The sequence below is a fragment of the Littorina saxatilis genome, linkage group LG4 (assembly GCF_037325665.1).
Source record: "Littorina saxatilis isolate snail1 linkage group LG4, US_GU_Lsax_2.0, whole genome shotgun sequence".
In the NCBI taxonomy this organism is placed as follows: domain Eukaryota; kingdom Metazoa; phylum Mollusca; class Gastropoda; order Littorinimorpha; family Littorinidae; genus Littorina; species Littorina saxatilis.
This window is the reverse complement of record NC_090248.1, coordinates 16336455-16349331: the sequence shown is the minus strand read 5'-3', so window position 1 is coordinate 16349331 and position 12877 is coordinate 16336455. Positions and strand designations below refer to the sequence as shown.

Genomic DNA, 12877 nt, shown 5'->3' with positions numbered 1-12877 from the left:
GCTACGATTAACTGGAACGTCGGAAGACGAACCAGAAGTAGCCAAAAACCCCAGTGCAGAAGCACCCGCAACACCGTGGTGGTGCGAGCTCATGCTAATGCATACGATTCTTCACTCGCCGTAACAGCCAAAGCAAAATCGGAAGTGAGAGACTGGGTACCAATGCCACCAACGACCTGAAACCCAAAGGGTTGACATTGGAAGTCTACTGGCAAAGAGTCATCGTTCCCAGAACCATCATTGGCCGAAGCCGGAAAAGATTGTCCCCCAGTACCGGAACACCGTGCAGCCATGCTGTGCGGAACCGGTAAAGAAAGAACGCTACCACGACCCGAAACCGCGAAGCAGAACCGGAGGTAGCCGGCAATGTGCCAAATGCAGAAGGTGGCGGAGCTGCAAGATGAGAAGCAGTCGTCACCCCTTCCGCAAATAACTAGAAGCAACCTCAGTGGCCAGAACCAATGGCCAAGGAAATCTCTTCTCAACTCAGAGAACTGAAAATCTTCAGCTGATGTTGGTGCTGGCCGGAAGTCACCCACCGCTGATGGCGGGGGTAAGACAAGTCCAGCCTATGAAACAACGCCGTCAGGAAAATATTGTAAGCGACCTGTGCTGCAATAGCTAAGGTTGGCTTCAGCTTTGACGGTAATTGGAACTCAACGTCGTCATCATTGAATGAGAGATGATCGTCGAGCTCCGACTCCGCTTCCGTATGAGTCGAAAAGTCCGCGTGACTCGCCGAGTCTTGGACATGATCAACCGGAAGCGAGGCTGACTGCAAACCGGAAGTAGAACTTCGGTGCAGAGCCTGCATGGAGCCAACTTCCTGCCCAGGCGGAAGTGGTGACGCAAGTACACCAACGGGGGAAGTCATAGACAGCCCGTGTGCACCTTGGTCTCCAGATCAATGTAACATCGATTGCATTCCCGCGTCAACATCCCGTGAGCTCCGCTTCGTGTGAGTCGTATGCCCCGGGTATGTCGAACTTTCACTCCCTGACCTATGTAGACGCGGGGGAGCTACTAGTTGCGGTCTATGCGGAACGCTTTCGCCAAAGAGCCTGGCTACCGGCGAACCCATGTAACATCGATTGCATTCCCGCGTCAACACCCCATGAGCTCCGCTTCGTGTGAGTCGTTTGCCCCAGGTATGTCGAACTTTCACTCCCTGACCTATGTAGAGGCGGGGGAGCTACTAGTTGCGGTCTATGCGGAACGCTTTCGCCAAAGAGCCTGGCTACCGGCGAACCCAACGTACCTGAGGAGAGTGCCTGCTGTGCAGAAGCAACAGTGTCCCGAGGGACCATCTCTCCAAAGGTGGCGTGCGCCAGTTCTTCCGCCCGCAAGTCCGCTGACATGACTGTGGCCGAAGGAGGAAACCGGATGCGGGAAAGTGAAGAAACATCGCCAACACCCTTAGGCAGCGAACGCAACTCATCTCGCGTAGCCTGTAAGTCGGCGGCAAGCTGCTGCTGTTGAGAAAACATGGTATTCATTTGCGAGGAGAAAGAAGAGAAAAGGGAAGAGAAATCTTGCTTATCACTCTTCTTAGGCTTAGCTGAACGAGCCCTACTCCTGCTTTTAGATTCTTTAGAACGGGCATGGTAGGGCTTGCTGGGTCAACAATATCAACCGAAAGCGAAGCATTAGACACCGGTTTTACAAGCGTAACCGTTGTCCCTTTGGGTTTATCTTTTATCTGACTGCTAGCAGGGGAAGAATCAGCAACTAACTGTCGATTATTAGGCTTTTTCTTCTCTTTGTCCGCCATGTTGGAAACAACTCACAGAGAGTAGAACAACAACAACAAAGTTGACGGACACAAGGCAAAAATTCAAGTAAAACAAACAAAGAACGATCTCACCAATACAGCCGTAGAAGCAGAGACCGTGAAGAAGAACCGGGGTGAAGATAAACTGCCAACCAGGCAGCAGGCTGAAAGCCAAAATGCGTAGCTCGAGAGAACAACGTCCTAGCGCTAGGACCGCTGAGGAAAGAGTGAGGTATTTCCAACATGGCGGCGGCGGTCTCGCGTGATCAGTCACGTGACGGTATGGCCTTGACCTGTGACCCAGCTTGCGGGTTCTGGGCTGTTCTTTTTTAGGGTTACTTCCCCTTAAGGGGTGAAGCGTAGTTCAGCGTCTCGGCACTTAAACCAGAGGTTAATGCTATATGTGAGTCGGGATAAGATATGTAATTTAATCCAAGTGCATGATGATTTTCCATTTACCCACACTGTGACTCCCATTTTTAGCTATAGTCAGTGAGGAAAAGTGCTCTTATCCAGTGATGAGAAAAACACCAGGAAAACAACACACATGCAAGTTAACACTGGGAGCAGCCAGTACCTTAAAGATATGGTGATAGTGGTTATGTTGATGACTGTTGGAGTCTCCACGAGGTGTAGACACTTTACCACCCTCTGTGGAAACTTGACGCTTAAATTCTGCGTAGTGATCAGAGCCATCACCATGTGTTGAGACATTCACACCCGAGTCCTGTTACACCACCACCAATTGCACAGATACACAAAGCAGTAGGATAGTATGAGAGATAAAAATGTGTACCTGTAGAAAACTGGTAAAATATATTTAATCAATTATTGCATCTTATTACAAAATGGCAGCTCAAATACTAATTTTGGTTTCTTCTGGGTATTTATTTACTTTTCAAACCATTATCTGTAATTCTATGAAAAATTGCAGATCTTGGGGAAGAACAGTCAATTTCTTGTATGCATCATTTCTTGCCTATTTGCAGCAGCGCCAAATTTCAAACATTAAAAAGGGCTGGAAGGATTGGACTGGGTAAATACAGTTGGCATGTCTTGTAACAGACATGATGCATCTACCAGAAAGGTTGAAGACCCGGTCTTATCAACTGGCGTTCATCATCTTATTGTTCCGGTGTAAAATGGGCTCATTTTAGAAAATAATATGCACATTCGGAAAAACATTAAACTAGACAATTTCTTGATAACACAAAATTAGCAAATTTGCTGTAAATAATGACCATGTTCTGTAATAACTCTCATCGTGGTGTTTATGGTAAAAATGAGGCGATTTTATTGTATGCGATTACGTTGAGTTAAGCAGGCGAGTCTGACAGTATATATCACAGTCAAAAATTAGCTCTGATGTACATTTTGTGCAGTGTCTGCTCGATATGGCGCTGGCCTTTTCTTTGGAAAGTGTGCACATCGGACTAGCTCACAATCATTGCAGACGTGATCGCTTGGCTGCCGATTCATAAAGAAAAAATTACAAGGCTGCACAGAAAGCTGTCAGGATGTTTGAATTTTGGTACTTGTCCAACTGGGGGGGTCGGCCCGCTATTGCGCGGGTCTGCTATTGCGCGGGTCCGCTATTGCGCGGGTCTGCTCTTGCGCGGGTCCGTTATTGCGCGGGTCTGCTATTGCGCGGGTCCGCTATTGCGCGACCTAAGAAGAAGCGGAATAGTTGCCAATGTGACGGGGCCTACCGTGCACTCCCCAGAACCCCCCCCCCCAGGAATGTACTACAGCCGGGTCTGCACACGGCGCGCAGCCTCCAGCAAAAACCCAGACTTTAGATTTGATTTACAAACTGTGTAAAATCTACACAACACTAACCCTTGTAAACTTAATCAGCTATCAGGGATACATAAAATAGCACATTCGAGTACTTAAACAAGCCAGTCTGTTGCCAGTAATGACAAAATTCCGAGTTTAAATGTGGTGACAGTGTTCATTTCATGACACTCAACCATACATTTTGTAATTACTCTATTGATACGCAACTTATTCATGTAACAAGCACATGCACAGTCATGTGAATGGAAGTCTCGAAAATGAGAATATTCAATACAAAGTGCGCCAAAAAAACATAAGTTTCAAAGCATAGTCTGGAGAAACCCACCGTTCATGTGCCAACCACGCGCTGGGTGCAGCTGACCACGCCGTTCCGTGGGGGTGTTACTGATTTCTTGGAAAATCCACTTTCTGTTGTACTTGCACTTTCTCATTGGAGAGTAAGGTATTGAAGAACAATAACAATTAAGTAGAAGTGCAATGCCAAGGCACTGCATACCCCCCGCGAAGGACAAATCCTCTCTCTCTCTCTCTCTTACAGAAAAAACAAGTCGTGTAAGGCGAAATTACTACATTTAGTCAAGCTGTGGAACTCACAGAATGAAACTGAACGCACTGCATTTTTTCACAATGACCGTAGTCCGCCGCTCGTGCAAAAGGCAGTGAAATTAACGAGCCTGTTTAGCGCGGTAGTGGTTTACTGCATAGCACGCTTTTCTGTACCTCTCTTCGTTTAAACTTTCTGAGCGTGTTTTTAATCCAAACATATCATATCTATATGTTTTTGGAATCAGGAACCGACAAGGAATAAGATGAAATTGTTTTATTAGCAAGCTCTTTGTGTTGGTTGCTTTATTGTTTAAGCTAAATTTAAGGTTTAATTTTTTTTGTTTAAGAATTAAGTTGTTTTTTTAATGTAATATATTTTTGTTTTTTTCATAATGAGTTAGAGAACAGGTGTTCTTGGTTTTCTTTTGTCCAGGTCTTTGGAAAATGCGAAAAGTGACTGGCATTTACTCATGCATTATTTTTGTTATTCCAAGTTACTTTTTTAATGTAATATGTTTGGTGTTTTTTTTCATAATGAGGTAGAGAACAGGTGTTCTTGGTTTCTTTTGTCCAGGTCTTTGGAAAATGCGAAAAGTGACTATAGCATTTACTCATGCATTATTTTTGTTATTCCAACTTACTTTAGTTCGGGGTTTTTTCTTTGAGAAGACGAAAGATGATTTCAGGATGTTCTGAATTTATTTTCAAGGTTGGAATAAATGCAATGTCAACATTTTGTTTGTCAGTTTATTTGTTGGTATTATATTATGACCACCTGAGATTTATAAGGTAGTATTTCTGAGCTCGATGCTTTGAATGTTGGGATTGCAAAAGTAATTTTGTGGAATAAGAAATGGTTCTTTCCCCCTTTCTGTGACACCTCTTTATTTTCTTTTGTTGTTTAATAATAATAGTCTTTACCATGAAACCGACTTGGAACACGTTTGAATGATTGTCAGCACAGTATTCTCTAGGCCGCGTCTCTTGGCTTTGGGTATTTCTGTTATACTGTGAGAGATTGGTTGAATGACAAATAGTCACCGCGCAATAGCGGACCCGCGCAATAGCAGACCCGCGCAATAGCGGACCCGCGCAATAGCGGACCCGCGCAATAGCGGACCCGCGCAATAGCGGCCCAGCCCCCAACTGGAGGGTTGTCAACTTATCCCTTGTAAAATCCTCAGATCAGAGATATAGTGAGGGTAGAGCTGTTTTCTCACGGGAAGGATCGTGCATTTGACAAATTTTGTTACTTGAATTCTGTCGTTTGTTTCTATTTCAATGTTGTTACTTGAATTCTGTCATTTGTTTGTATTATTTGTTTCTATTTCAATCGGATTTTCACATGTATCTATTTTTTAAACATTTTAAATGGAGAAGAGTAATATATACTAGCCTTAGACCATGACTCAATATACAGATCATGCTCTTTTACTGCTTGGATATCACAGTAAAAACAATATGTAATACTTTAAAGATATATGTGTAAGTGAGACAGTTTTTACCTTGAGCTTTTTCTTTGCTGCCTTGAGATGAGCCTTCAGGTTGGACAACTCTTTCTGAAGCTGCTGACTTCTGCTCAGTGAACAAACATGATAGCATCAGTTAAGTTACTGCTAAAATCTCTCCCCCATACACACAAACACACAGATATCCACATTGCCCATTAAAACTATTGTGAGTAGCAGTCCTGACACCTGTTTCATGTAGACAAGAAATGCATGTTGAGTATATGAGGGTGTCTATGAAATATGATTGGTTGACTCTGTGACCAGCCAATGGGATTGCCTGCAGCCCTCCCGTGACCAGCCACCTGCAATGAAGGGACAGGTTTGCAATGGCCCAAGGGAGTCCCTTCATGAGAGGGACTGCTGTACAGAAAACAGATGGCATCAGAGATAGGTTGCTACTTGATACTTTTACTGCAGTGCACACATACGCACACACACATATGCATGCATGCACATTCGCGTGCACACACACACACACACATGCTTATTAATTATTACTGACTTGCTATACTCACTGAATTTCTCAATCATCACTGACTTTCTCCCTACTGCACCTGTTCAGAATTACTTTCTGATTGAGTACACATGTGTCTTAATTAAAGTCCTCTGTGGCACCAGGCAACCCTGCAGACTCTTCTCTTAGAACTGCATTACTATCAAACTATCAGGCACTGAGCAAAAAACTTGCATCACATTCATGCCAGCATCCTTAAAGCCACCCTCTGCCTCCCGTAAACCATCTGTTTCTGATCACGGAGCTCCGAGCCTTTACATACAGTACAAACATACTTTCATTTGAACTCTCACCGGACGAGAACATCCTGGCTGCTTTTCGTTGAGAGTGAGACATTTTCAAAGAATTTATTTTGTGCAGACTAGAAAGGACGTACATTGATCTTTCTTTATCTTTATTTGGTGTTTAACGTCGTTTTCAACCACGAAGGTTATATTGCGACGGGGAAAGGGGGGAGATGGGATAGAGCCACTTGTCAATTGTTTCTTGTTCACAAAAGCACTAATCAAAAATTTGCTCCAGGGGCTTGCAACGTAGTACAATGTATTACCTTACTGGGAGAATGCAAGTTTCCAGTTCAAAAGACTTAACATTTCTTACATACTGCTTGACTAAAATCTTTACAAAAATTGACTATATTCTATACAAGAAACACTTAACAAGGGTAAAAAGAGAAACAGAATCCGTTAGTCGCCTCTTACGACATGCTGGGGAGCATCGGGTAAATTAATTCTTCCCCCTAACCCGCGGGGGGAACGTACATTGATAAAAATCGGAAGCCTTATAACCACGAGAACAGGTGAGTGGTTTACGCGTTGCTAAATAGCAACTCAAGAGATCTGTAAGTGTCATTTAAGGTTGTTCAATGCTATCGTGAGTGTGTCCCATAAGGTTAGTATTGCTGTTTTAGTGAAATATGTCATCGTTCTGTAAACCTCCTGTGAGGCGGAGTGGGGCTTTAAAAAGAGCGCAGAAAAAGAACAAATCTGTTAACCAGAGCAGCCACATTGTGAAAGTATTTGTGAAAAAATGGCAGCCTTCTCAATTGCTGACCAGGATTAGGAATCAGTGCACCAACTTCAACCTACTTTTGACACTCCTCTGACAACTGGACCTCAACTGCTGTCTTGTGACCCTCAGCCTCATGCTCCTGAGTCTTGGCCTGCACACACAATCAATCACAGTCAACTTGTTGTCTTTAGTCCAACACAGTCTGTCATCCCTAGAAACGCTCCAAAATTGTGTTATTGCCCGACCAAACATTTGTCAATAAGTGTGGTTCATCCCAAAATCGTTTTCTTACCAACTTTATCAGCGTTTGGTTTATGGCGGAATTTTCAAAGACCGTAATCCGAAGAATTTTGTGACTGAAGCGAAGGATTTTCGTACTTCAAGCAACTCGCCATTTCGTATTTCTTTTTTACACAAGATTTGCGTGAGCAGTGGCTTAATTAAGGATAAAATGCGCTATGATGTCACTGTTCATAGGCCATGGCTTGCAAGTTCATTCGTAACACTTGAGAATTGCCAACATACTGACGAAATCAAACCATACAGGTGATGAATGGGAAGTTTTGGACTCCAGCAACTCACTAAGAATCTTCATAAAGACAATTCAATATGAAACAAGAATTTGAATTAAAAAAACAAAAAACACGCCCCATTAAAAAACAAGAAGGGCAAAGCCCATACGACTCACATGCTTGACCTTGACATGACCTTGACCTTCAGGGTCAAGGTCAAATAACTAAACCTAGCAATGACATACTCTAAGAACTGCTTTACACATTTTTCCTACCAAAATACATGTGACCTTGACCCAAGGTCAAGGTCATCCAAGGTCATGCAACACAAAGCTGTTAATTCAAGACATAGGAAGTACAATGGTGCTTATTGGCTCTTTCTACCATGAGATATGGTCACTTTTAGTGGTTCACTACCTTATTTTGGTCACATTTCATAAGGGTCAAAGTGACCTTGACCTTGATCATATGTGACCAAATGTGTCTCATGATGAAAGCATAACATGTGCCCCACATAATTTTTAAGTTTGAAACAGTTATCTTCCATAGTTCAGGGTCAAGGTCACTTCAAAATATGTATACAATCCAACTTTGAAGAGCTCCTGTGACCTTGACCTTGAAGCAAGGTAAACCAAACTGGTATCAAAAGATGGGGCTTACTTTGCCCTATATATCATATATAGGTGAGGTATTCAATCTCAAAAACTTCAGAGAAAATGGGAAAAATGTGAAAAAGAGCTGTTTTTTAGACAACATTTATGGCCCCTGCGACCTTGACCTTGAAGCAAGGTCAAGATGCTATGTATGTTTTTTGGGGCCTTGTCATCATACACCATCTTGCCAAATTTGGTACTGATAGACTGAATAGTGTCCAAGAAATATCAAACGTTAAAGTTTTCCGGACGTCCGGACGGACGGACGGACGGACGGACGACTCGGGTGAGTACATAGACTCACTTTTGCTTCGCATGTGAGTCAAAAAGCAGTTTCTTAAGAATCGTCAATCATATTTTCCCTGTTCAAAGTAGACGGGGAACATAGTATACATGTAGATGTGTCATTCTTCAGTATTGGTGACAACTGTGGGTGGCTCTTTTTCAGAGTGATTATCTATCAGCTTGCATTACGCTAACCTTTGAACATTATATGTATGTGTGTGTATTATTCTATTAAAAGCTGAAGAAACAGCACAAAGCAAGGATAGTCCGATCAGCGTTTGGTAATACGGGGGAAAACGGGATTAAAGTGGAATTGTTCATCAAAAATGGCGTCAAAAAAGGGCAACTGACTAACCCTGTTTGAAGCAATAGTTCCCAGTCACTTGACACATAAGAGTTTATCTTTCTTGCGTGTTTGTGAGAGGAACCTTCAATAAAGAAGATATAACAGATCACAGATCTGTTAATTCAGTTGTCTTTGTGTACATTAGATTTGAAAATTGGCGGACTATCGTTACATGTCGTGTCCCACTACAGTAGGCTTACAAACACGATCGTCTAGCTGTTACAACATGAGTCTGATGAGGTGACCACGGTCACTGTGATTCTATATTGGTGAAATGCATACTCAAGTACCGATATATAATTGAAGAATAATATAATATAATTTTCATGATTTTGTTTTAAAAATTCTACATTTGAATGGGGGGTTCCCACTTTTTTTTACAAAATCATCACAACAAATCCATTTTAGGTGCAATTTAAAAAATAAATTTAAATCTCAAGAAGTAAAACTTGGTTGGTCCATGCTACATACATACATACATGACCTTCCTTCTTAGTTTCTGTTATTCTAGTGAGCAAATAAAACGCAATATTTGTTCAGTAGGCCTAAACTTTGGCCTTGAAGAAGAAGAAAAAGTAAATCTTCAATGAAATGATGACGTTTCTGTGACGATAGTGGTCATAAGATGACGTATGTAATTATGTCATGTGATAGGAAGTAATTGTACTTTTGCACATGCGCACTGGATGCAGATGGCAATGGACATGCGATAACCCATGCATGATTATCTTGAATAAAGAGCTCGAAGAAGAAGCCAAGCGTTTGTCCTTTTGAGCTAACGTGATATGGTGTCAGAAGAAACTTGAACCTACGATCATCATGCAGAATGGGGAAGCGAGACAAGCGCAAGCCGCCGCAAGAAGATTTTCACCAGGAGGAAGTCTGCCAGCGCCTGGAAAACTCGATCTTTCGACCGTTGGTCTAGAAGATTCGTGGAAGAGGTGGAAGAGACAATGGGAAAACTACGAAGTAGCCACTCGTCTCAAAGATGAAACGAAAGAGTACAGGACAGCGATACTGTTAACCTGTATTGGTCCAGAGGCAGCGGAGGTGTTCGAGGGATTCGAATTCCGAGATGGTGAGGAAAAAGACATTGACGTTGTGTTATGAAAGTTTGCTCAGTTTTGTGTAGCGTACGAGACGTACAGATTCAACAGACGTGAACAGTCCGAGACAGAGAATGCTGATGCATACGTCACTAGTTTGCGACAGTTAGCGAGGAATTGCAACTTTGGGGAGTTCAGAGACAGAATGCTCAGAGATAGAATTGTCGCTGGTATCAGGGATGATACAATGAGAAAGAAGCTTCTCGAGACGAAAGACTTGACGTTGCAGAAATGTATAGACCTATGCAGAGTGCACGAGTCCACGGCGATGCAAATGAGGTCAATGGGGAGCGAAGACGTTCATGAAGTTTATGCTCAGGCCAAAACTCGGTTACAGAGGAAGGATCCACGTTCACCGAATCCAGTCAACACTCAGACCAGTGGGGGTTCTTGGAAGAAAGAATCCCGATATGAACAAAAACATTGTGGTTATTGTGGTTCGGAGCACAAAAAAGGAAAAGAACATTGTCCTGCTTTCGGGAAGAAATGCCGACTTTGCAAAAAAAAGACAACCATTTCGCAAAATGTTGCAAGAACAAGAACAGCTAGTGTGAATGCATGTGGTGTGAAAGGAAATGATCATGTGCATGATGATGTTGATGATGATGATTTCTGTGTCATGCATGTTGATGACGATACCAAGTTCTGTTCATGCAAAGATGTGCATAAATGATGTCATGGTTTCTTTTCAGCTTGACAGTGGTGCAACAACCAATTGTTTGTCAGAGAGTGTATACAAGACTGTGACAAAAGACAAACAGCTGAGACATGTCAAGAAGACAGACAGAAGACTGTTGATGTACAATGGGTCAGAGGTCAGGCCAGCTGGGGAAACGATACTCAAGAGTAGTCAATCCCAAGAACAAAGAAGAATACAGAGTTCGTTTCTACATTGTCAGAGAAAAGACAAGACCGATACTTGGTTTCAGAGCACTTCAGTACATGAAACTAATGACAGTGAATGTAGAGAACATAGCTGTAGCGACTGACAGACATGACGACAAACATGTTTTGACAGAGTTTCATGACGTGTTCGAAGGGGAACTGGGAACATTAGAGGGAGATTTGCATCTCGTGACAGACCCAAAAGTCCCGCCAGTGAAGTTACCTTGCAGAAAATGGCCCACACCTGTGAAGAAGCAAGTCAAGGAAGAACTTGATCGGCTTTTGGAACTTGGAGTTATCGCACCAGTGAACACTCCAACAGATTGGATCAGCAGCCTAGTTGTTACCATGAAGCCCAATGGAAAAGCACGCCTGTGTATAGATCCAAGGCCCGGTTGAACAAAGCCATAAAGAGAAATCACTACCCCATGAGAACCATTGATGATGTGCTTGAAGAGCTGCAGGGAGCGCAGTATTTCACGCATTTGGACGCAAGAAACGGATTTTGGCACGTTGTTCTTGACGAAGAAAGCAGTTTGCTGACAACGTTTGAGACGCCCTTTGGAAAGTACAGATGGAGAAGACTACCATTTGGAGTTTCAGCGAGTCCAGAAGAGTTCCAGAGAAGAATGGATGAGGCGTTGAGAGATCTTCCCGGAGTTTTTGCAGTCCATGACGATATCATCATCTGGAGAAATGACGAAGATGGCAAGAGTGCATCAGAAGTTCACGACAGAAATGTGAAACAGCTTCTACAGAGATGTCGAGAAAAGGGAATTAAGCTGAACTCAGACAAGGTTGAGTACAAGAAAACGGAGATTTCCTACTTGGGTCATGTCATCAGCACAGAAGGGGTCAAAGCAGACCCGAAGAAGATCGATGCTGTGAAAAAACTCAAGACGCCAGAATTAAGACAAGGCAGCAGTCCAACGCCTGCTAGGGATGGTTGGATAGCTCCAGAAATTTGCTCCACGTCTTTCGGAGATAGCGACGCCGTTGAGACAGCTAGTGAAGAAAAATGTTCATTTTCGATGGGATGAACAAGTGCACGGAAAAGCACTCCAAGAGATCAAAGAAGTTCTCTCGCAGCCACCAGTTTTGAAGTTCTTCAACCCCAAAGCAGAGAAAGTGGTACTCCAGTGTGATGCTTCGGAGTTCGGATTAGGTGCCTGCCTGCATGATGGCCGATGGACATCCAGTACAGTACGCATCCAGAGCACTAACAGAAACGGAAAGAAACTAGGCTCAGATGGAAAAGGAGATGTTGGCGATAGTATTCGGTCTGGAGAGATTTGAACGCTACGTTTATGGAAGACACGTAGAAGTTGAGTCGGATCACAAGCCGTTGATTCCTATCCACAAAAAGAGTCTCCTCAGTGCACCAAAACGCCTTCAGCGGTTTCTACTCAGAACGCAGAAATATGACTACACAGTGGTGTACAAGAAAGGCACAGAGATGTACATAGCAGATACACTCAGCAGAGCAGTGGAATCAAGCTGTACAGGTGGCAACAGAACAAGAAGAGAAGAAATTTTTCAGTCAGAACTGGAAAAAGAGATTGAAACTGTCAACATGACTTCACACATAGCAGTTACAGAGGAAAGACTGACAGAGCTGCAAGAAGAAACAAGACGAGATCAAGATCTATGTCTTCTGATGAAGATTGTTCAAACAGGATGGCCAGAAGAAAGAAGAAACGTTCCCGTCAAGCTTCAAGACTATTTTCCATTCCGAGAAGAAATTTCACTCCAGAATGGGCTGCTGTTCCAGAGAACATGAGAACCAAAGTGATGTCTTTGATTCACATCAGTCACACAGGGCTACAAGGATGCCTTCGGAGGGCTCGAGAAGTAGTCTACTGGCCAGGAATGAACAAAGACATGGAACAACTGATTGGACAGTGCGAAGCGTGTCAGACATACCAGAGAAATCAGAC

At 43.2% G+C, this 12877-nt stretch overlaps 1 protein-coding gene across 3 annotated transcripts in view; it reads right to left on the bottom strand.

Annotated features, from left to right (window-relative positions):
- Positions 1–12877, bottom strand: part of LOC138964089 (ankyrin repeat domain-containing protein 26-like) — a 609546-nt gene that overhangs the window by 166234 nt on the left and 430435 nt on the right. For all 3 annotated transcript variants that reach the window (XM_070335976.1, XM_070335974.1, XM_070335975.1), the window contains exons 43-45: positions 7231–7304; positions 5623–5692; positions 2349–2498 (exon numbers count right to left, since the gene is read on the bottom strand). In XM_070335976.1, the coding sequence (XP_070192077.1) occupies positions 2349–2498; positions 5623–5692; positions 7231–7304 (294 nt within the window). The remainder of the gene's footprint in view (positions 1–2348; positions 2499–5622; positions 5693–7230; positions 7305–12877) is intronic.